The sequence below is a fragment of the Mastigoproctus giganteus genome, chromosome 7, assembly GCF_048544385.1.
Source record: "Mastigoproctus giganteus isolate SK-2022 chromosome 7, ASM4854438v1, whole genome shotgun sequence".
Taxonomy (NCBI): domain Eukaryota; kingdom Metazoa; phylum Arthropoda; class Arachnida; order Uropygi; family Thelyphonidae; genus Mastigoproctus; species Mastigoproctus giganteus.
The window spans coordinates 205,311,775-205,335,079 of record NC_143581.1 but is presented as its reverse complement, the minus strand read 5'-3'; the positions used below and the strand labels follow the sequence as shown (position 1 = coordinate 205,335,079).

Sequence of the window (23,305 nt, the reverse complement as noted above, 5' to 3'; positions counted from 1 at the left end):
TTTGCTTTCAGTTATTACAAAATCATTAAGTATCCTACTACAATTTGATAACCTTCTGCCATTTTTAAACCTTAATAATTCCTCATGTGTGAATGTAAATGCAAAATACTCATTCAGTTTGTTTGCTATCTGAGCAGGATCATCAACAGTCGAACCATCGATGTCAAGTGGACCAATCAGATTCATCCCCTTCCTTTTAGAGTTTATATAAGTAAAGAAATCCTTGATGTTTTTCTTAGCATCTTTTGCCAAGGATTTCTCGTAATCTGCCTTCACCTGCCTAACCTCCTTTGTGACCTGATTACAGACTGGCTTATATCTGCCATAGGCTTCTGAGTCGCTGGATAATTTATATGCATCCCACGCATTTTTCTTCTCTGTTACGAGTCTCATTAGTTCATTAGTTAACCATTTAGGCCTAAACCTTGAACAATATTTCTTAATAGGTATGGAACTTTTAGTAGCATCCACAATTAATTCCTTGAATGCATCCCACTTAGAATTTACTGTTGGTAACATCGTCAGTTTATCCCACTGTACAGAATTTAAAAACTTTCTGAGACCACTGTACTCACCTTTACGGAAGGAAAAACCCTTTCCTTTACCACTGATGGTAATTATATCTTTAAGTAAATCCCACATCAATACACTGTGATCACTGCCACCTAGTGGTTCCTTTATCTGCAAATTCTTAATACACGAATGATCACTGCTGATAACCAGATCAAGAGTATTACTTTCTCTGGTTGCCTCTCGGACATGCTGCTGCAGAAAACAGTCATCCAATAAATCCCCAAAAGTCTGACTGGTGTGTGTGACCAACCCACAAGTTCCAGTCAATATCTGGGAAGTTAAAATCCCCCATTATAAGACATTCCGATTTACTAGCCCACTCTATTTCTCTGTACAATTGTTCATTGTACTCATTCGAGTCATTAGGCCTATAACACACTCCTACTCTTATTTTTGATTTCGCAGTGCTTATGTCACACCAAAACTGATTCAATAGTGCACTGTTCATCTATATCAACTGGATGCACTTCTTTTGATTTTATGTTTTTCTTAATTAACAGCATAACACCTCCTCCCTTTCTATCCTGTCTATCCTTTCTGTACATATTGTACTCCCCAAATTCCAGTTCAGCATTCCTTATATCTGTGTGACACCACGTCTCTGCTATCCCAATAATATCCGCCTTTGATGTCTTGACCAACACTTCAAATTCATCAAATTTATTTACTATTCTTCTAGCATTGGTATACATGCTCCTATCAGCAGTGATCATTCGTGTATTAAGAATTTGCAGATAAAGGAACCACTAGGTGGCAGTGATCACAGTGTATTGATGTGGGATTTACTTAAAGATATAATTACCATCAGTGGTAAAGGAAAGGGTTTTTCCTTCCGTAAAGGTGAGTACAGTGGTCTCAGAAAGTTTTTAAATTCTGTACAGTGGGATAAACTGACGATGTTACCAACAGTAAATTCTAAGTGGGATGCATTCAAGGAATTAATTGTGGATGCTACTAAAAGTTCCATACCTATTAAGAAATATTGTTCAAGGTTTAGGCCTAAATGGTTAACTAATGAACTAATGAGACTCGTAACAGAGAAGAAAAATGCGTGGGATGCATATAAATTATCCAGCGACTCAGAAGCCTATGGCAGATATAAGCCAGTCTGTAATCAGGTCACAAAGGAGGTTAGGCAGGTGAAGGCAGATTACGAGAAATCCTTGGCAAAAGATGCTAAGAAAAACAGCAAGGATTTCTTTACTTATATAAACTCTAAAAGGAAGGGGATGAATCTGATTGGTCCACTTGACATCGATGGTTCGACTGTTGATGATCCTGCTCAGATAGCAAACAAACTGAATGAGTATTTTGCATTTACATTCACACATGAGGAATTATTAAGGTTTAAAAATGGCAGAAGGTTATCAAATTGTAGTAGGATACTTAATGATTTTGTAATAACTGAAAGCAAAGTGGAGGAGAAATTGTTGAAGTTAAACATAAGAAAAGCACCTGGGCGTGGATGGGATCTATCCAGTTATTTTAAAGGAGGCGGCAAAGCAACTAAGCAAACCCTTAGCCATAATTATGAGAGCATCCTTGGATTCAGGGGAGGTCCCCACCAACTGGAGATGTGCAAATGTATCCCCAGTTCACAAAGGGAGATCGAAGGGTGACATGAGTAATTACAGACCAGTTAGTTTTTCTGTTCCGGTTAAAATAATGGAGTCACTGATTAAAGATGGATTGCAGGATCATCTAGACAAGACTGCAGCAATAATTCAGACACAGCATGGGTTTGTTAAGGGAAAGTCTTCTCTGACAAATTTGATAGGATATTATGATATGGTTACAAAGGAACTGGATGCAAAAAATAATTTTGATATCATATATTTGGATTTCAGGAAAGCTTTTGACACTGTTGCGCATGGAAGACTATTGTACAAATTGGAGCAGAATGGTATTAAGGGTAAGTTGCTACAATGGATAAAAGGATGGTTTAGTGGGAGTAGACAGAGGGTGGTAATCAATGGGTGCTGCTCTTCTTGGACTAATGTTATTAGTGGAGTTCCACAGGGTTCGGTGTTGGGTCCACTGTTGTTTTGTATATTTATCAATGATATTGATGAAGGTATATCAGGCTTAATGTCGAAGTTTGCAGATGATACAAAGGTTGGCAGGGTTGTAAATGACAGTAATGGCAGTGTGCTACTGCAACAGAATCTAGATAATTTATGCAGATGGGCTAAGAAGTGGCGATTGAAGTTTAACCTAGAGAAACGTATCAACTATGTGGTACTACACTTAAGGTGGTAGAAAATGAAAAAGACCTGGGAGTGATTGTGCAGTCAGATATGAAGTTTTCTGAGCAATGCAGACAGGCTGCCAGGGCAGGTCATGTGGTTTTGTCAATGATATATAGGAATTTTGCTAGCAGGGAGAAGGAGGTGATTGTCCCTCTGTATAAAGCAATGGTCAGGCCATGCCTTCAGTACTGCGTACAGGTCTGGAGGCCTCATTTTAGGAAGGATGTAGATTGACTTGAGCATGTACAGAGAAGGGCAACAAGATTGGTGAGGATAATGAAGGGATCCTCTTACCAAGAGAGGCTTAAGTTCTGCAAATTGCAGTGGCTGGAGACTAGGCATTTGCGCGGTGATCTTATTGAGGTATATAAGGCCTTGAGTGGGTTGAGCACGCTGAATTCTGATGGGATCCTTCCACTTGTTCAGATTACGAAACTAAGGGGGCATAAATTCAAATTAAGAAAAGACAGATTTAGAATAGATGTGCGGAAATTTGCCTTTAGCCAGCGGGTGGTTAATTGCTGGAACAAACTTCCATCTGTCGTTGTGGAAGTTGACAGGTTAAATAAATTTAAGGAGGAACTGGACAAGCATTTGGAGGGAATGGTGTGATATTTTTTTTATTTTATTTATTTTTTATTTTTTGGCTGATGCTGCATAAGCTCCTACAGTTGCTTTCTTGCATCACATGCCACTACTACTACTACTTAATTTTTATTAAAAATAGTAATAACTGAACAAACAGTCTTACAAACTGTGATACATAATATGGCAATTAATGTACATTTATTTAATTTTCATCCTCTTCATTTCTGCTAAGCACAATCAATTTTCTCTGTTCCAGAATATCTTCACCTTCTGAACTTTCTTCTGCAGCATCTAGATTTCGTGTATCTTCTGCTCTCTTTAAAATATCAGCATTCTGAGATTTTTTTTTTTTTTTTTTTTTTTTTTCCTCGCTTGATAGATCTTTGTCAATTGCGTGGTAAGGAGCTAAGCATTCCTAAAGCTCCTTTTTGAACTTTGTGTTCCTTCCAGTAGAAGGATCTTCCTTTAAAAAGATAACATTCTAATTGCTTGGCTAAGTTTATGCCTTGCTGTATGCTTTTTTGGAACTTCAGAATTTTCATCTGCGCTGTCACCCTCTGAATCGATTTGGTTTAACTCCTATGCTATTTCCACCAAATCTGCTTTTCCAGCCTCTTTTTCTACCAGTAATTCATGAATATTTTCAGTAGCCATATCATCAAAACCTTCCCTCCTACTGACTTAACAAGTTCTACTATTGCACTGATTCTGTTTTCTGATATTTGGACCATATTTCCTTAGTGAACTGACACTGGCCATACATTTTTTCAACACGTATATGTTGACGGTTTTACTCCTTTGAGTGATAAAGCTATAATTCCGATACAGTCCACAATTGAAAAATGTTTCCATGCCTCCATCAATTCAATAGATTCAGAATCAATTTTTCCCGAAATCCATATAATGATTTTGGAAAAAAATTTTCCAAAATCATTTTCTGATGTAATGAGTTTTAAAGGTTGATATAATGCCTTGATCTAATGGCTGAATTAAAGAAGTTGTATTAGATGGTAGGAACATTACTTCAACATTATTAATGAATTAATTCTTTTGGAGGGTTTGGTGTGTTATCCAATAGTAATAAAACTTTGAAATCTAGATTTTTTCCGCTTTAAATAGTTTTCCACAGCTTGCACAGAACAATTTAGAATTCATTCTTTAAATAAATTGGCAGTCACCTAAATTATGCCTAATTTCCTTAGCCATAATTTAGGGCTGGAATTTAATTCACAACAAAGAAATTATTCCAATAGGGTTCTTAAGAACAAAGTTTAGTAATACATACCTGGAAAAATTTATGAACGATCAAATAAAAACCAAAATAATCTTATAAAAACCTTAAAGGTTACAAACTGCATACTTCAAAGATGAAAATTTTTATAATCTCAAACAAGCACAAGTTCAATAGCACAGAACATAACATGGGGATTTCCCAATAATTTTTTTTGCGTAACAACTAGTGCGTTAACAGCGAAGATTCACAAAAAAGAATGCAAATGTTGAAAAATTACGTCAACATAATAGCAGGTTTTTCCCCACACAACAGCTCAAAAATTCTGTGTTATGGATGGTTTGCCGCAGTTCTCCAACTGTGTTAGAGTGAAACTGTGTTGTGTGAGGATTGCCGCAATTTATCAATCGTGTTAGAGCGAGACTGTTGTAGAAGTACCGTGTTAATTGGGGATTGCTTGTAAATTGATTTTGGAACAAAATCATTCCATTTCCATTTTTTCCATTTATTTGTATACACAATACTTACAAGAAGATATATATACAATTTTATATACATTAACATTATCGTTACACATATATAAGCATTTATATTTTACCTCGTATAGCATTGCATACATGTATCCCAAAGCTAGCCTAGAAACATGTATTATACCACCACCAATATAAGGCAGCTGCTGCCCAGTGCTCTTCTGTAGGCCCAAGTTTACGTTATCTGTTTGTGCTAAATGCACAAGTCTCGCACCCACCGGATGTAGTGCAATACCAGTGGGTGCCGACAAGTGAGTTACTAGTGGAGAACTTCCACAAATTAGTCTCCCTGCCAACGAGAAACAGTAATTATTATATTAAACAGATATATACAACACTTGTTTTAAATATGCTCACAGTCTCTAAATTCCTAAGAACCAGGAAAACAATATATAATTGAATTACATACAATGGACAATTAACAATACTGTCTAGTCTGTCCACTAGAACTTTCAAACCTGCCGACAAGCACAATGAGATAGCTACTAAATGTTTCTCATAACCTTGTGTTTCACAGAAACCAATCTTTACAATAAAAATTGACATAAATCTTGTCAATAACAATTGGCATATAAATGAATGCAACATAAATCAACACAGTAACAATTCACATAAATCTTCTGTTTACACATAAATCTTTTGTCTTTTGTTCTTTTGTGAAGTCAATTCCCAGGAAAAGCTGAAGTTTTTAGCTGTCCTCAATATGAAAACTGTTCTTGTGAAGGTTTGGAGAGCAGTAAAGTTATTACAGTCTTCAACTAAGATATTTACATTGTTCTCCACACCAAATACAGAGGATGCGGAAAGGTCGGGGAATGACCACCGCATATCCCTGGAGCAATATGGCCTTAGTTGCTAATGCTCCTAAAAATTTCTTCCATATTTCTTCCAAAGCCTTTTCTTCTCCCTTTTAAAATCGCTAGATGGGTCAGTCGTAATTCCAAGCAATGTCTTAGACTGTCCTTTTTTTAGGTAGTAAATCAACCACGGAAAGCAATATATAAATCTATAGGAATCATACCACCAAGTATTTGGAGTGCATTGTTTGAATCATTGGAATATTATTGATCGTCAGAAGAATTGATCTTTGTGTGGAAATAAGTTTCTGTTTCACTTTTACCTTTTGATACTTTTTGGTACCACACACTTGCTGCATATGATATAATAGGCAAAAGTATGATTATATAGTAAAGGTTCAAAGTTTTCTTTGATAATCCCCACTCTTTCCTGGAGACTGATAACTGAGGCTGTGAAAAAACAGATTTTGTCCCTGAGTTTTAACACATGAGGCAGAAAGCTGAGTTTGTCATCTAAGGTGATACCCAAATACTTAGTTTGGGATACATAAGGAATTTCGGTATTATTTAATAGGATTCTAGGCAATCTATTGTGGCTTAAATGGTTCTTAAAAGTTATTAAACTGGTTTTTCTTGGGGATCAGTTTGTTGACTGTAGTCCATGCCATCAAATCATCCAAGATAGGCTGTATTTTTTCTTCAGTTATTCTCCTTGTGCCTTCATCAGCAATGATCACCAAGTCATCTGCATAGGCTACCTTACCGATATCATTGTGTTCCCTCGTTAACCATTGATCCAACACAGCGTTCCACAGGACAGGTCCCAACACTGATCCTTGGGGGGAATCCTTTTGAAACCTGAGCCCAGTACGTAAGATGTTTTGCCACCACCTTAATATGTCTGTTGCTAAAGTACAATCACATAACACTATAGATGTATGCATCTCACTCTGCGGATCTTAAGCTCCTGAGGGCACTTTCCCACCATAAAGTGTCAACGTGGCCTGAAAGTCCACACACACACACACACACACACACACACACACACACACACACAGCGAGTACGTATTTAGCAGGTGAGCTTCTGACCAACTATGTTCCAACTAGTTGGAACATAGTTGGTCAGAAGATTTATAGCGTCTTCATTCGACCATCCTTTCTTGAAGCCGTATTGTACTTCTGAACATAACTGATGATCTAGCATTTTTTGGATTCTTAGGGCATACATTCGCCCAAACAACTTCCCCAAGGTGCCTCCGTAGCCAGGTGGGAAGGAGCAGCAGTACATAGCACACGCTTCTTGATTAGACCGGGGTTCGAGCCCGTCACCACCAAATACGGAGGATGCGGAAAGATCAGGGAATTACCACCGCATATTCCTGGAACAATATGGCCTTAGTTGCTAATGCTCCTAAAAACCAAATAACAGCAACTTCCCCAGGTTTGCTAAAAGCGAAATAAGTCTGTAGGCCTGTGGATCTGATATAATTTCTCAGGCTTGTGTAGTATCTTTAGTAGAGCTATTTTCTATTGACAAGGAAATATTCCTTCTAGTAAACACTTATCATCAAATTTAACAGACTGTGTGGAAAAATTTCAAAAAATTTAACTATGACTGTATTCTTAATCAGGTCATTTAACCTGGGCATTTCTTACCATTGAGCTTTGCCATAGCAGAGCCCACATCCAGCAGTTTAAAGGGTTCAATGTCCGATGGTCCTTCATACTTTTCATTATCATGGTGTACTTGCATTTATTCAGGTGAATCTAGATCCGATTATCTTTGGGGAAAAGGTTGTTAATTATGGAATCTACCATAGACATCCAGTCTTGAGTCTCTTGACCATCTATTTTAACTGTTATAAACATCTCTGCAAGCCATTTTGTTCCTTGATATCCAGTAAACCAAGCCCCATGGTTCTTTATTTCTGATATCTGTTATGAAAATTTTCCAACACCTTTCTTTTGAGTTGGCAATTGCCTTTTGATTGTTTTTCCTTAGGGTACTGTAAGCTTCCCTGTAGGTCAGAACATCCTCGGCAGAAAGGTGCCTATGTCACTGGAATTCTTTTCTAGCCTGTTGAACTTGCTTCACAGGTTACTTAAGTCTGAAGACCACCAAAGAACGGCACGTCCGTAGCCAGGTGAGAAGGAGCAGCAATGCGTAGCACACACTTCTTGATTAGACCGGGGTTCGAGCCCGTCACCACCAAATACGGAGGATGCGGAAAGGTCAGGGAATGACCACCGCATATCCCAGAGCAATATGGCCTTAGTTGCTAATGCTCCTAAAAACCAAACAACAACAACAACCACCAAGGAACAGAAGTTCTTCTGGTCTGCTTTCTTTTAGCTGAGTACTCCATTACCAAATACAGATGGGTCTGGACTAAATTTGTAAATTCCATTGCCATCATAACGTTTAAACTGTCTACAACATCTGTAGAGAAAATGGTGAGAAGGTAATCTTTGAATTTGTTCCATTTAATGGTATTCATTGAGAAATGTCCAAGATTTTGTGGCTGTGAATCATTATATTGCTGTCGAGGCTTCAAACCAAATACAGTAGTGTGGTGGTCGTTATTTACAAGGCTTGGAGTAACATCCCAGTCAGTTAGAATGTCATCTCTTTTAACCATGGTAAGAGTGACATCTATGTTTGATTTGCCATTCACAGTAGAGAATGTGAACAGCTTGTCAGGCAAGTTTTGTGCACTTAAGTTGTAAGATAAAATTAAATCCTCTCGAGCTAATCCTCTAGGGTCGGTAAAACCGATGTGCCAGAAGTTAGATTTTGCATTTAGATCCGCTGTTATAAGATTTTTAGAAGCAAAATTAGTATGTATATTGTCCAAACGATGGAGAGTCAATTGTATGTCGTCAGTTGGCGGACATAAACAGACGCAATGTAAAAACTTATGAAAGGTGTCGAAATCATTAAACAGGTCGATGTCCATTCACAGACCTGTAATGTTGGTAACAACCAGATCATTATTTAAAACAACTATGGCACTTTTTGGAGGTTTGTCAAGTAAATGAATAATTCTTGCCGAGGTGAGAAAACCCATAAATTTGTGGGCCCCACTCCCTACCTGCAAAGAATGAAAGGGTTCCTGTATGCAAATAATATCAAAATTATTTTCAAATGCTGTTATTCTAATCTCATCCATTGCCACTCTGCAGTGCTGACCATTTATCTGAAGAACTTTTATTCCCTCATATATAATATTACCTAAAATTGGATTCTTATCAGCCAACTCTGTTGCTGAATTTGAACCATTAACACTCATGTTTGATTCTGCTGTCCATAAGTTGTACCCCTTTTAAGTATTCTAGACACTTGGCAGCCTGTTCAAAATGATTGTAATCTCTACCATGTCTCTTGCAGTTGATACATTTTGGAGAGTCTTCTTTATGGTGTCAAACTCCGTAGACATGACCACCCTTTGCACAGTGTCCACAAGAAACTGCCTTATGTGAACAAAATTGTGCTGAGTGGCCATACCCCAAACAATGGAAACACTTGCTTATAATCCTAAACCTACAGAACCTGTGTGATCTAAATCCTAGATATTCTATCGCTATTCAAAATATATACCCCATCATACGAGGACTAAATCTGACCACCCAATTAACCACCTTTGCACCCAATCCAGAACTGAATCTGAAAGTCACTTCATCCTTCGAGAAACCATAGTCTTAAGTTTTTAATGAAGAGATCATCAAGTATTTCCTCCTTAGCATATTCATGAGGGACACCATATATTAACACTGTTGGATCAGATAACCCAGGTTTCTTCATTGTAAGACCTATCTCTTTCAAAGCAGAAGCAGAATAGATCCTAGGAGGCACACCTAGGAACTGATAAGGATCTATCCCAACTTGCACTGTTAGTCCTCTGTTTGGATCTTGGTTATTCTGGATGACAACAGGATCAACCAACTTGAGATCCTGCCGCACTACCTCTGCATAAGTCTTTTTTTTTATGAAGTTCAATCTGGAAATCTGACATTTGTTTTATCTGAGAAGCAATCTCCTCCAGATCCCTGGTTTGTACCTTGAGGTGCTTATTATCCACAACCAAAGCTATGGTCACTCCCCCCCCCTCCACGTCAGTCCAGAGACCATAAATTCTATTAGACGCTGTGGTTTTTTTTATTTTACTTGACTCTTTAAAGCCCTTCGTATCTTAGCCAATATCACATACACCTCAGAGGTTCAAACCATCTATAAAAGAAATCCCTTGGTCCTCCCTACTATAAACATTAACTATTTTATCCCCTATACCACTTGGGGAATCATTAACTCCATAACCCCTCACTGTTCTCGGCTGTGCTAGCTTGAACTTCTTTAACGAGAGACTTGCGGTTCTTATCTTCTTCATCATTCAAAGTCTTATTTTTATCCAATTTTGTTTTGTCAAGTTTAGTTTTTTCTTTTTCCCCTTTTATAACAGTTTTAGGGGGTCTTTGATTTCCTTTTACCTTTATGCCTTACTGGTGTCTGAAAAGATTCTTTATTAGGAGACACCTGTTTTGTTGCAAAATCAACAGAAGAAAAAGGATATGCTTCAATTCCTGAGACCAAGTAATATCTCGGTCTTCTTCTTCTGACATTTATGTTAATTAGACAAGTAATTTAGTCAACCACAACCAATTAATTTCAACAGTTTTACAATATGTTTCTATATAGACACTTTACCCCACCCGGGATGCATAAGAGTTGAAGAATTCACCAAGGTTGGTTTACGAGTCTCAGCCCCTAATGGACAAGGGGGGGCACCACAAAATTATTTACAAAATGAGTAATTACAAGAAGATTCTTTTCTTCCAAAATAAGATCCTCAACTCCAAAAATAAGAGTTATAGCCACATTAAGTTTCTTTAAAAGTAGCCTAAAACTAGCTGCATGTTAACCTATGGGACTTTTCCGAAATATAAAATCTAAGTAATAAAAGACTGATATATCCACAATATATAATGACATATAAATATTTAATGGCTTCTCCTAAAGGAGGCTACCCCAAAGCCAGTAAATTTCCAAGGCAATAAGATAATAAGCCTCCATTTTGCGTAATGTTATCTCAACGGGACAATGTAGTCTATGGGAATTTTCACAAGGGAAAATCCTCTATGTTAAGCCTATGAGGTTATGGTCTATGTGTCATATATGGTCTATATGAGTTCGAAGACAAAATCAGGGAGATCAGCATTAAAACTCCTTACTTACTAATTATAAAGCATAAGCCTTAGGAAAGGAAGCCTATGGCTTATGCTACACCAGCCAAAAATAATAATAAATAAAATAATTAATTAATAAAGAATAATAAGAGAAAAGGAAATAGAAAACCTATGCATTTCCCTTTTTCCCATAGGTAACTGTCAGCTGGATAACATGGATAGTTATCCAGCTGACCTTTGAATTTTCCAAAACTGTCAGCCTCTACCACCCATGTAGTTAACTTATTCCAGTAATTTATAACTCGCAGGCTAGTTGAAACTGCGAAAATTTCAACCTCATTTGTTTTACTATTGCCTCTCAGAATCTTAAACACTTCAATCAAGTCACCTCTAAGGTACCTAGTTTCCAAGCTGTGCAACCCACATATTCCCTATAAGGACGTCCTTTTGCAGATTTCAAGTTATCCATCTCTTGACTCTTTCAAAAAGCTCTGTCTTTTATTAGGTGTGGTCTCCACACTTGAATACTGTATTCCAAATGTGGTCTAACAATAGCCTTATATAATTGGATTATGATATCTTTATCTCTACTAACAAATTTTCAATAAATCCATTGATAGGACACCAAGGCCCTTCCTTGTCTACAATGCTCAGAGAACTTCATGTCTGACCTTATCGTAACACCCAAGTCCCTCTCTTCCACTACTGACTTTAGTTCAGCTCCACCAAGTGTATAAGTTATTTTAGGGTTACTGTTTCCCAGGTGTAAGACCTTACACTTTGCTGGATTATATCATAGCTGCCACTTTTCTGACCATTCCTGAAGTCTATCTAGGTCACTCTGAAGAAGTTCTGCTTGGTGGAGAACAACTACTCAACCAATCTTTACATCATCTGCAAATTTAGACATCACATCCTCTATCCCTTCATTGATGTCATTTAAGAAAATCAAAAACAACAGTGGTCCAGATACTGATCCTCGAGGAACCCCACTTCTTACATTAACCCAATCTGAAGAATAACCATTTATCACAGCCCTCTGCCTCCTTCTATAAAACCACCCTGCTGTCCATCTAAGGATTTTCCCTGTGATTTCAACCAGCTCCAGCTTATAAAGTAACTGCACATGTGAGACTGAGTCAAATGCTTTGCTAAAATCCAAATAAACAATGTCAAAATTATTCCCTAATCCAGCTCACGAGCGACTTGGTCAAAATATCTAACCAGATTTGTTAAATATTATTTTCCCTTTACAAAACTATGCTGTGTATCCTTCAGAATACCATTTCTATCTAAATGATCTTGAATTCCACCCTTGATCATTGCCTCATTGATTTTTCCTACTACTGCCGTTAGACTGACCAGTCAGTAATTTCCTACTACACTCTTAGAACTGCCCTTATGTATTGGAGATACATTGGCACTTTTTCAATCCAACGGAATCTCTCCCGAGTCCAGTGATGCTCTCATAATTAGCCTCAATGTTCAATGCACTCACTTGCCTCCCTTAAAATTATAGGTATGCCATCAACCCTAGGAGCCTTACTTGTCTGTAGGCTCAAGTTTTTTTCATTAAATAATCATGAAATTTCAGTATCATTAATTACATATTTTTCAACTTCGCTCCCCATAATTTTTCATTAACATAAAGGTTTTTCTTCTGTAAATATTGGTTCAAAGTAACTGTTCAGTTCATCAGCAATATCAGCTTGGGTATCTAATACTATCCCACATCCATTTAATAAGAGACTGATCTGGTTTGTCCTTATTTTCTTTGCATTTATATATGCAAAGAATTCCTTATCCCCACTGTGGATACTATGGTCTGGTCACAAAGGAACTGAATGTCAAAAATAATTTTGATATCATATACTTGGATTTCAGGAAGACTTTTGATACTGTTGCATGTGAAAGTCCGCTATACAAATTGATGAGGTATGGCATTAAGGGGAAGTTGCTACAGTGCATAAAGCGATGGTTGAGTGGGAGATAACATAGTGGTAATCAGTGGGCACTGCTCTTCATGGACAAATATTATTAGTGGAGTTCTCCAGAGTTCGCTGTTGGCCCATTGTCATTTTGTGTATTCGTCAGTGATATTGATGAAGGTTTATCAGGATTAATGTCCAAGTTTTCAGATGATACAAAGGTTGGTAAGGTTGTTAACGACATAAAACAGTATATTACTCCAACTGGATCTAGATAAGTTGGGCAAATGGCTGAGAAGTGGCAACTGAAGTTTAACATTAACAAATGCAAAGTACTGCATATGGGTAGCAATAACCCAAGAGAAACATACCAACTGTGTGGTATACACTCAGGGAAGTGAAAAATGAAAATGTCCTGGGGGTAATTATGCAGTCAAATATGAAGTTCACTAAGCAGTGCAGATGTGCTGCCATGGAGTCTTGTCAATGATATATAGGAATTTTGTTAGCAGGGACAGAGAGGTGACTATCCTGTTCTACAAGGCAATGGTCAGCCCACTCCTAGAGTGCTGTGTACAGGTCTGGAGATCTCATTTTAGGAAAGATGTAGAGTTTCTAGAATGAGTACAAATAACAAGATTGGTGTCAGGAACAAAGGGGTGCTCTTACCAAGAAAGACTTAAGTTTTTCAAATTGCAGTGTCTGGAGAGTAGGCACCTGCGAGGTGATCTGATTGAGGTGTATAAGACCTTCATTGGGTTGAGCATGCTGAATGCTGATGGGATTCCTCCTCTTGCTCAGATTAAGAACCTGAAGGGCATAGATTCAAATTGAGGAAAGACATTTGTAGAATAGATGTGTGCTAATGTCACTGTCAACAGTGTTTAACATCAGGAGTAGCCTGTGTCGACAAAACCTTTCCGGATTCAGATCTTCGCATGTTAGTAAAGAATCGCTATGGGCAAATAAGCGTGAATGTCTTATTATGGGTGATTTTAATTTGCCTCTAATTGATTGGAGCAAATGAGAAGGAAACTCTATACGGGGGAATTAAATCAACTAGATGATTGTTATTTGTATCGACACGTCAGGGAAAGTACTAGGAAAAAAAATATTGTAGACCTGATCATCACCCATGAACCAGATGACGTAATAGGGTTGGCGGTACAGGAACGAATTGCAGAGTTTCACAGTGGATCATGAAGAGAGAGATATCAGACCCTTATATATTGGACGTGGGATAGTATTAGATACCCCAGCTGTTGATGAAGATGAACTCAACAGTTACTTTGCATCAATATTTATAGGGGGGAAACCCTTTCTGTCAATGAGTAATTATGGGAGTGACCAACTGGTCAGTCTAACTTCAGTAGTAGGGAAAATCATGGAGGCAATGATCGGGGATTGAATTCAGAATCATTTAGATAGAAATGGAATTGTGAAGGATACACCGCATGGTTTTCTAAACAAAAAATCATGTTTAACAAATTTGTTTAGCCATTTTGACAAGGTCACTTATGAGCTATATTTAGGGAATAATTTCGACGGCTTATTTAGATTTCTGCAAAGCGTTTGACTCAGTCCCACATGGTCGGTTACTTTATAAGCAGGAGTGGGTTGGAATCACAGGGAAAATCCTTAGATGGATAGCAGGATGATTTTAAAAAAGGAAGCAGAGGGTTGTGATAAATGGTTATTCTTCAGATTGTGTTAATGTAAGAAGTGGGGTTCCCCAAGAATCAGTATTGGGACAACTGTTGTTTTTTGATTTTCTTAAATGGCATCGATGAAGGGATAGAGGGTGATGTCAATTTGCAGATGATGTAAAGGTCGGTAGAGTAGTTAATGATCACCACCAAGCAGAGTTTCTCCTCAGTTGCCTAGATAGACTTCAGAGTTGGTCAGAAAATTGGCAGCTATGCTTTAACTCAGCAAAATGCAAGTTCTTATACCTGGGGAACAGCATCTCCAGGTAACTTATACACTTGGTGGAGTTTAACTAATGTCAGTAGTGGAAGAAAGGGACTTGAGAGTTATGATACAGTCAGAAATGAAGTTCTTTGAGCATTGTAGATAGGTTGCAATCAAGGCCCATGGTGTCCTATCGATCATTTATCAAACATTTGCTAGTAGAGATATGGACGTCATAATCCCATTATTTAAGGCAGTTGTCAGACCATACTTGGAATACTGTGTTGAATTGTGGAGGCCGCACCTAAAAAAAAAGACATCAAGCTTCTTGAAAGTGTCCAAAGACGGGTAAATTGCCTGGTGTAATCGGCAAAGGGCATCTATATGAGGAAAGACTTCGAATATGTGGGTTGCACGGCTTGGAAACTGGGGACTTAGAGGAGACTTAATGAGGTGTTTAAGGCTCTGACAGGCAAAAGTAAAATGAGTGAGGTGAAATTTTCACGATTATAAATGATTCTAGAACTAGAGGCCATAAATTCAAGTTACAAGGGATGGTGTTTAAACTGTATTACAGGAAACTTTGTTTTAGTTAGCAAGTTATAAATTATTGGAATAAAGTTACCTACATGGGTGGTTGAGGCTGACAGTTTGGGGAAATTCAAAGGTCAGCTGGATAGTTACCTACAGAGGAGGGAAATGCACAGGTTTTCTTTTATTATTTATTTTATTTAATTTGATTATTATTATTATTATTTTACTCTTTTTTTTTTTTTTTTTTTGGCTGGTGCATCATAAGCCTTAGGCTTCTTTGCATCATATGGCCATTACTAATATAAACCTGCTTCCAGTCAACTGAGATCTACGGACCCTCTCAAAAGTCAAAAAAGGTTTGTGTGCGCGTGCGTGAGAGAGAGAGAAAAAACACTGTTTCTGAAAAGAAAAGTCAAAGTTTTATGTTTAAAACAACTCAGCTTCATTCTTATATTTAACCTTATTTATCATCAATTTGCTATACGCAGAATGAATAATTTGACCAGCTCTAGAGGGTCCATTTCGTGGACCCCTGGAACTGGTCTACGGACCCCAGTTTGGGAAATGTTTCTATAAATAAACATTTATATATGTCAAGAGATCTACCCCAATGTATTCTTACTACTCCTTTGAATTTAAAATATACCCAATCTAATCGTTTCTCTTACATTCTTTGCATGGGACAAAAAAAAAGGACAATCCTTCATCAACCATCACTCCCAGGTACTTGACCAAGGAGGCATATGATATCGGATTACCAAAGATCTTTACTGTGGGATGTCTACACTCACTCAGTTTAACTTTTAACAATACCGTTTGAGTTTTTTTCAAAGAGATATCCATCTTATGCATATATATCCACCCATTTTTCCACACTTATTAGGGCTCTACTTTGATCTCTCCTCCAGCTGCTTCTGCAACCATCTGTACGCTAACAACAACAACAAGTCATCAGCATAGGCGATTGGGTCGCAGCCAGACCATTCCTCTTCTAACAACTCCTCCATTACTGCATTCCACAAGTAAGGACCTATTATAGAGCCCTGAGGTGCTCCTCTTGTCACCCTTCTAGTAACTTTAGTTTGCTTCATAATAAGTGAGAGAATATTTTAGAGACAGATTACTCATCTGTTTCTAAAATATTCTCTCAGAATTTCATACAACTGTTTTGTACAGCCCATATGACCAACTTTAGAAAGGAAGCCGTTTCACCACGGCCAATTAAGTGCTGCTTTAAAATCAATAAATACGAGAGGTTTCCGAAAAGTAAGGTAATGCATTTTTTCTCTCGATGACATTTAATAATACGAAGATGAAATTACACACCAAGAAATAAGTGAACATGCACTACTTCTCCACAAAGTCTCCAGTTTTATTGATGCACTTGTCTCAACGATGGATCAGTTTATCAATACCAGTACTGAAGAAGTCCATTCTCATACGCAGTAACCAATATCGCACCACCTGATGAACTCCCTCATCTGTGGTGAAATGCTTTCCTGAAAGGTGTTTTTTCAGAGGGCCGAACAATTGGAAGTCTGAAGGCACTAAGTCTGGGCTGTGGGGGGGGGGGGGATGTGACAGTTTCCCAACCTATATGGTGCAACCACTCACGGGTGGTGTGAGAAGTGTGTGGAGTTGCATTGTCATGCAACAAAATCACGCTGCTTGTCAGGTGTCCTGGTTGTTTGTTTCAAATGTTGGCTTTCAGTTTTTTCAACGTTGCACAGTAAAGCTGTACATTGATTGTTCCTCCCTTCGGCAAGAAATCCACCAACAGATGACTTTTTTGGACACTGGGAACATTTTTGAATTTTTCGTGCACATGGGATTATGGGTGTTTCCAGGTCATGGAGTCTTCTTTGCTCTCTTGGGTAAAGTGACGAACCCATGTTTTGTCTGCTGTGACTATGCGAGTGAGAAATCTCTCTCCTTCATCGCTGTATCGTAAGCACTCTCGCTCCTAACCACTCGGCTACGTCAGGCCTAACACATCCCCGTGTGTTTTGCTTTGTGCTCCTCTGACAATTGTCGCGGCACCCTGTGGCAGCACACCTTTCAAAAGCCAAGGACATCGTGAATAGTCGACTTACTCACTTTCACTATTTGTGCAATTTCATGCAGTTTCACTCGCCTGTTTTCAAGAACAATGCCCTTAATGCATGAAATATTCTCTCATTATTGTCTTCTGTCTTGCTCGATGAAGGCCTGCCCGCCCAATGTCGATCTTCAATGTCAACATGGCCTGCTTTAAATTCATTGCATCAAAAACACACCTGTTTCTTTGTCATCACCTTTTGCTTGCAAAAAGTGAATAACTTCACTAACACCTGTTTTGGACCACACTCACACGGTAGCCGTCATTTTGCAACTGGAATCTGCTGTGAGGTGACAGTACCACAACACTGCACTGGCAATCTTTTTGAACGTTATTAACGAGTCTATCTGTCCACTGCATTTCATCTCATTCCCTTTCACCATCATTAAGGAGGTGCCTCTGTAGCCAGGTGGGCAGGAGCAGCAGTGCGTAGCACACGCTTCTTGATTAGACCGGGGTTCGAGTCTGTGACCACCAAATACGGAGGATGCAGAAAGGTCAGGGAATGACCACCACATATCCCCGGACTAATATGGCTTTAGTTGCTAATGCTCCTAAAAAAAAAAAAAAAAAACCAAATAACATTATTAAGGGAAAAAATGTGTTACCTTACTTTTCAGAAACCCCTTGTATACCTAGGAATTAGTTCTCCAGAGTCTCGTGAGTATTAGCACCATCTGCTGTATCGCACTCCCAATCAACTTATCCCTCCTGAAGCCATATTGCTTGGGGCTACTAAGTGCTTTTTTGCACATAATATTTTTCAAATCTCATCACAAGCCTTTCAAGGACTTCCCAAGGCTGACATCGGTCCGATCAGAATATTTCAAAAAAATTCTAATATAAGCTTCCTTTCACTGTGCTGGAATGTCAGCTATTATATAAATCAAGGAGAACATCCCCGTGATTCTCTTCCAAACTTCTCTATAACATCTGAGAAAGTTTGATTATTACCTGCTGCTTTCCCTTCCCTTAGTCATTTTTTAGGCTTGACACAATTTAACCAACATTAAATCTTCCTCTTATCCATCCCCTATATAATTCCTTTTCAGAACTCTAATATCCATTTGTGCCTGTGTATTCATCTCCACAATACTCAGAAACAAAGAAGAGAGCACTTCCACCATAGAGGTCTTCCATCCAGTCATACTAAGAGCTCATTTCTCTCTTAATTGTATGGTATACCTTAACTTTCAACTTCTGTGCAGTTATTTTATATGGATGACCTCAAGCATCTTCACTCATTTTTGTCTTCACAAAAGTCTGCCATGACCCATGTTTTACTTTTGTATTAAATTGGTATAATAGACCTTTAATTGTTCAATATACCTCTCCTTTAATATTTCTAACACTTCAATTAATCTAAATCTTCTCACCTTTTGGTACAACCTTCTGACCTTCATTACTCTCCTCCTTGCAGCAGTTAGATTGGCACTACCACAGTGCTGTCAGCTTAAACTTTCAACACCTTCTCATTATAGTATCAGAAGCCTCCCTAAGCAATAATCTTGGACTTCTCACATGCCAGATTGCTGTTCAACTTTTTCTTATTCAATTCTAACAATATGATAATTTTTTCCTCAAAATGTGCCCAGTTTTGAAGTGTGAAGTGCAAATCTTTCCTTTAATCCAGTTTGTTCCTCCCTTATCACTATCCTGAATAATGAGTGAAATGCACCGATGATCTTTTATCAGCCAGCCCTCTCTAACCCCCCCCCCCCCATTTTTCTAACATTTTGCAATATTGATCTTGTACAAACTTATGTCAGTATTCACCTTTAGTCAATGAGAAGGTGGAAGGCTGGCCTAATTCATTTACAATATATAATCTTTCATACATCAACAGTTCTAACATTTCTCCTCTTACATCAGAATAGTTACTTCCCCAAGTTGGGGATTTTGAATTATAGTCCATACCAATTACAACTCTTTTCCCTCTTAAAACTTCACACACTTTCCAATATACTGTATAAAAGACTGCAACTGCAGTATATACAACTGGCAGTATATACTAACAAAATAAACATTTACTATTTCACTTATTATCTTTGCACATGCTCCATGTGAAAAGCAGAGCTCCACCTGTGTTACCACATAATATTTATTAAAAGCAATGACAGTGGCCTGACAATCCTTGCCACTCTGAACAATCCTGTATAACAAACCAATTCCCTTCACTGCATTTTTCATATATGACCCTTGTAAGAGTAGAATATCTACATTCACTTCCTCAATTTTCTTATCCAACTATAAAGAAGCATTGTAGGACTTCTAACCATTAACTTGCAAGCCTTTATCTCACTATAACCTGTCCATAATTATTTCTAGCCTCATATTGCTCATATATTCAACACGATCCTTACTTTTAACCAAATGGCCAAATCCCTGCCCCCTTCTTGTGCAATTTATACAAATTGGACTTCCATCCTTTTGGTATTCTTTATAGACATGCCCTTCCTCTCCACCACATTGAAATTTCCCTCCTATAATTTGGGTAATAAATTACCTTTTTTCACTTTGTTTTGCACATGGTAAATTTTGGGACCAGGTTTCCTAGGTACTTTGCAGTCCTGATTCCTCCAACCATTATCTTGCAATTGTTTCATTGCAAGATAATGGTTAAAGGAATCAAGTTCCAGCACCACTTTTTTATCCCTAATTCTTCATACCCATTTAACTTTCACAGTCTTAAGAAAAGGTTTCACTTCATTCTTAAGTTTCTCTTCAACTTCTTCACTAGTTTTTACTTCTTTGTCTGCTTTAATGAAAGCCACATAACTTATCTATATCTTTTCCTCTCTATTTTCCTTTCCCATTTCTAAGATTGAAGCACGAGACAAATTGGCATTCTTGTTCTCTTACTTTGACAGTTTCTAAATTTAGATGTTTATACTCTGTTCACCACGAACAGCTTTATTGCTTTATTCTCCGTATATCCCACATCGACCATATTCTGTTCATTGCCACATGGGTCACTTTATTCACATTACAAAACAAAAATTTTTGTAAAACAGTTCTAGTCTTGCTCATCTGTAAACTCAATCCACACTTAATTTTCAATTGCCATTCTTTCTTCCTCATCTGTTCCAGCGTCACTCTCAGTATCTTCCTTCCTAATTCCATTATTAGACTCCCCCCCCTCTTTTTTTCTACACTACCTTCTTCCATCTTTTTCAATCTCACCACAGCTTTCTTCATTTTAACAGGAGACTTATTTTGAAGTGCGATCTGCTCCTGTCAGCGATTTGTCACTATCAGATGAGGACATGTCCTCAGTTCCTTTCAGATACATGGCAAAGAAGTCCAAGATACAACTATGACCAAATACAAAATATAAATACAATCACTTTCTCAAATCACAAATATTCACTTGTAACTTAAGTCTAATCTTTGAAGGAACTAAACACAAAATTCTAAGAATAAAGGTTTCCCTTCCCCTTTATCAATGCAACACACTTATAATGCTAATACAAGATATTAGCATACATTTTAATAGAATATAAATTTAAATTAAAACCAGCTTAAAATCAAAAGCAAATCTTATTTATCACAAGAATCATGAGGGAGGGGAGCAGAATAAAAGCTTCAAAATATTCCAAATAATCAACCCCTAAATAAAACAAAATAAAGTGGAATACCTCAGTTACAACTTGAAACTATCACAAATATTAAATTTAATTTATACATATTTTAAGTATAAGGTAAGTTACATATTTTTGCTTTTATGTTTGATTTATTACATTAAATGTTACCCGACTTAATTGCCTAAGTATCGCCTGCAATTTCTGTGTCTGAGCCATGCAGAATTTATGTATGCCATGCCATTCCAGGCTTGAAAGCAATACATAAAAAATTATTTTATGTAATAATATTATATATTATCATTTATTTTTACTCATTGTTTATTATTTTACTTACTTCATTTTATATTTAGTAATTTGTCATTCAAATATGTGAATAATTTACTTCATAGTGTAAGTATATAATGCTTGTAGAGATTGCAATTTTTTGGTGATTAATAGTTTCATGCATCTGTTTTACAGTAAGATCACATTTTAAAATTTTAAACACAATTAATAAAAATGAATAAGTTTTTGTCATTAAAACTGAAGAGACTGAAAAGTAGAGAATTTAAAATTTTTTAAATTATTATTAAAAAATAAACTTAATAAAGATTACAATCTATTGCTAAAAATTCAAGCATATATTCAAAATAATAAATAGTTTTTCAGATATTAAGGTTTAAATTTCAGGACCTGTCAGGGGCCATGTTGTAACTCGTGACACAAAGTTCACACTCTAACTGCCGGGTTAAAAATTATTGCTGTCAATAGTTGAAACTGAAGTGTTCATTATATTTTGTTAACTTTAATTAATAAAATAAATTTTAGACCACACTACACTGCATTGATTTGGAAAGAATATTTTGCAAAGGTCTGATGAAAGGCACATGCTTGCTGAAATCATCATGTTTACTTACAGTTGGACATTTGAAAGATATTAAAGTTAAGAAAATATAAAATGAAATAGAATAAACTACTAACAGAGGATTACACCAGCCTGTTGGAACATTCATTATCTCCTGTGCCATTCACTCAGAAAATCCTGTTTATGTACATATCTGTTGTGAGTTGGCACCTGGAACTACAGTTCAACTTTGCAGAAAACCCTGTTTAGTGCAAAAGCCAAACATAATATCAATATAACTAAAACTGGTCATGAATTTTCTAAATTTATATAAGGATTTCATTAGGAGCTGCAGTTTTAGCACCCTTATAATTTGCTGGCTGCATAAGAGATATGATAGCATAGAAAGTATGTGTGTCCTTTAGATGATGCTCTCCAAAATATGCAGTACTTTTCTAATTGTTATTTTAATTATCTTTCATCTGAATTTTATATACTAATTTTGGTTTTATACTTGGAACAGTCTGCAAGTCTTATAATTAATAAAAAATAGATTTTTCTGCTGAAGCTTATTCTTTAATAATTTGTTGACATACAATTTTTAGTGTTATATCCCCATGATATAGTGATTCTTGTAGGTTATTGTGAATTTTTCTATATAGATGCAGCCAAGAGGAAACAGCTTCCTGCATGGATTCGTGAGGGTCTTGAAAAGATGGAACGTGAGAGACAAAGAAGACAGGAGAAGGAACGGGTAGAAAAGGAAAGGACAGAGAAGGTATCCGTACACAGTGCAGATGATAAAACTGTTAAAGACCTTGAAATTCGAAAAAAGAGAAATATGGGAATTGGCAAGTTTTCTCCATTTGAAGTGCTTCAGAGGAGTAAATTTGTGAGTATATTCTCTTTGCAAGTAAGTTTGGTCAATAAGAATACTGATTAGAAGGGGTTCTTCCCCCCCCCCTTTTCTTGAGTTATAAATGTGTTACTAAATAAAACAAGTTAATGTATGCAGCATGTGACATTTTAGGAGCATTTTCAAATAGTAATAATTTATGATTATGATGATGATGATAATAATAATCATCATCAGGATAGAATTTGGTCTAGACAAATACAGACTCATGGATTGCATCGGGGGAAATTAGTTGTCTGAAACTATTGACTGCAGACTGGTAAAGAGATCAAAGCCATGGCAGAAGGAGAGACCTACAAATACCTGGGGATGATGTAGGCTCAGCAGTTAGAGCACAAGGAAATCAAGCAAGGCCTTCCTGA

The 23,305-nt window shown here is 37.1% G+C and overlaps 1 protein-coding gene across 3 annotated transcripts in view; it reads left to right on the top strand.

Annotated features, from left to right (window-relative positions):
• LOC150083611 (uncharacterized) overlaps positions 1-23,305 on the top strand; it is a 344,088-nt gene that overhangs the window by 146,568 nt on the left and 174,215 nt on the right. For 2 of the 3 annotated variants that reach the window (XR_016547211.1, XM_090378088.1), the window contains exon 6: positions 22,666-22,919. Coding sequence is in view for 2 of the 3 variants with exons in the window: in XM_090378088.1 (XP_090234214.1) it covers positions 22,666-22,919 (254 nt within the window). In the remaining variant the exon portion in view is untranslated. The remainder of the gene's footprint in view (positions 1-22,665; positions 22,920-23,305) is intronic. The other variant, XM_090378089.1, reaches the window with a different exon arrangement.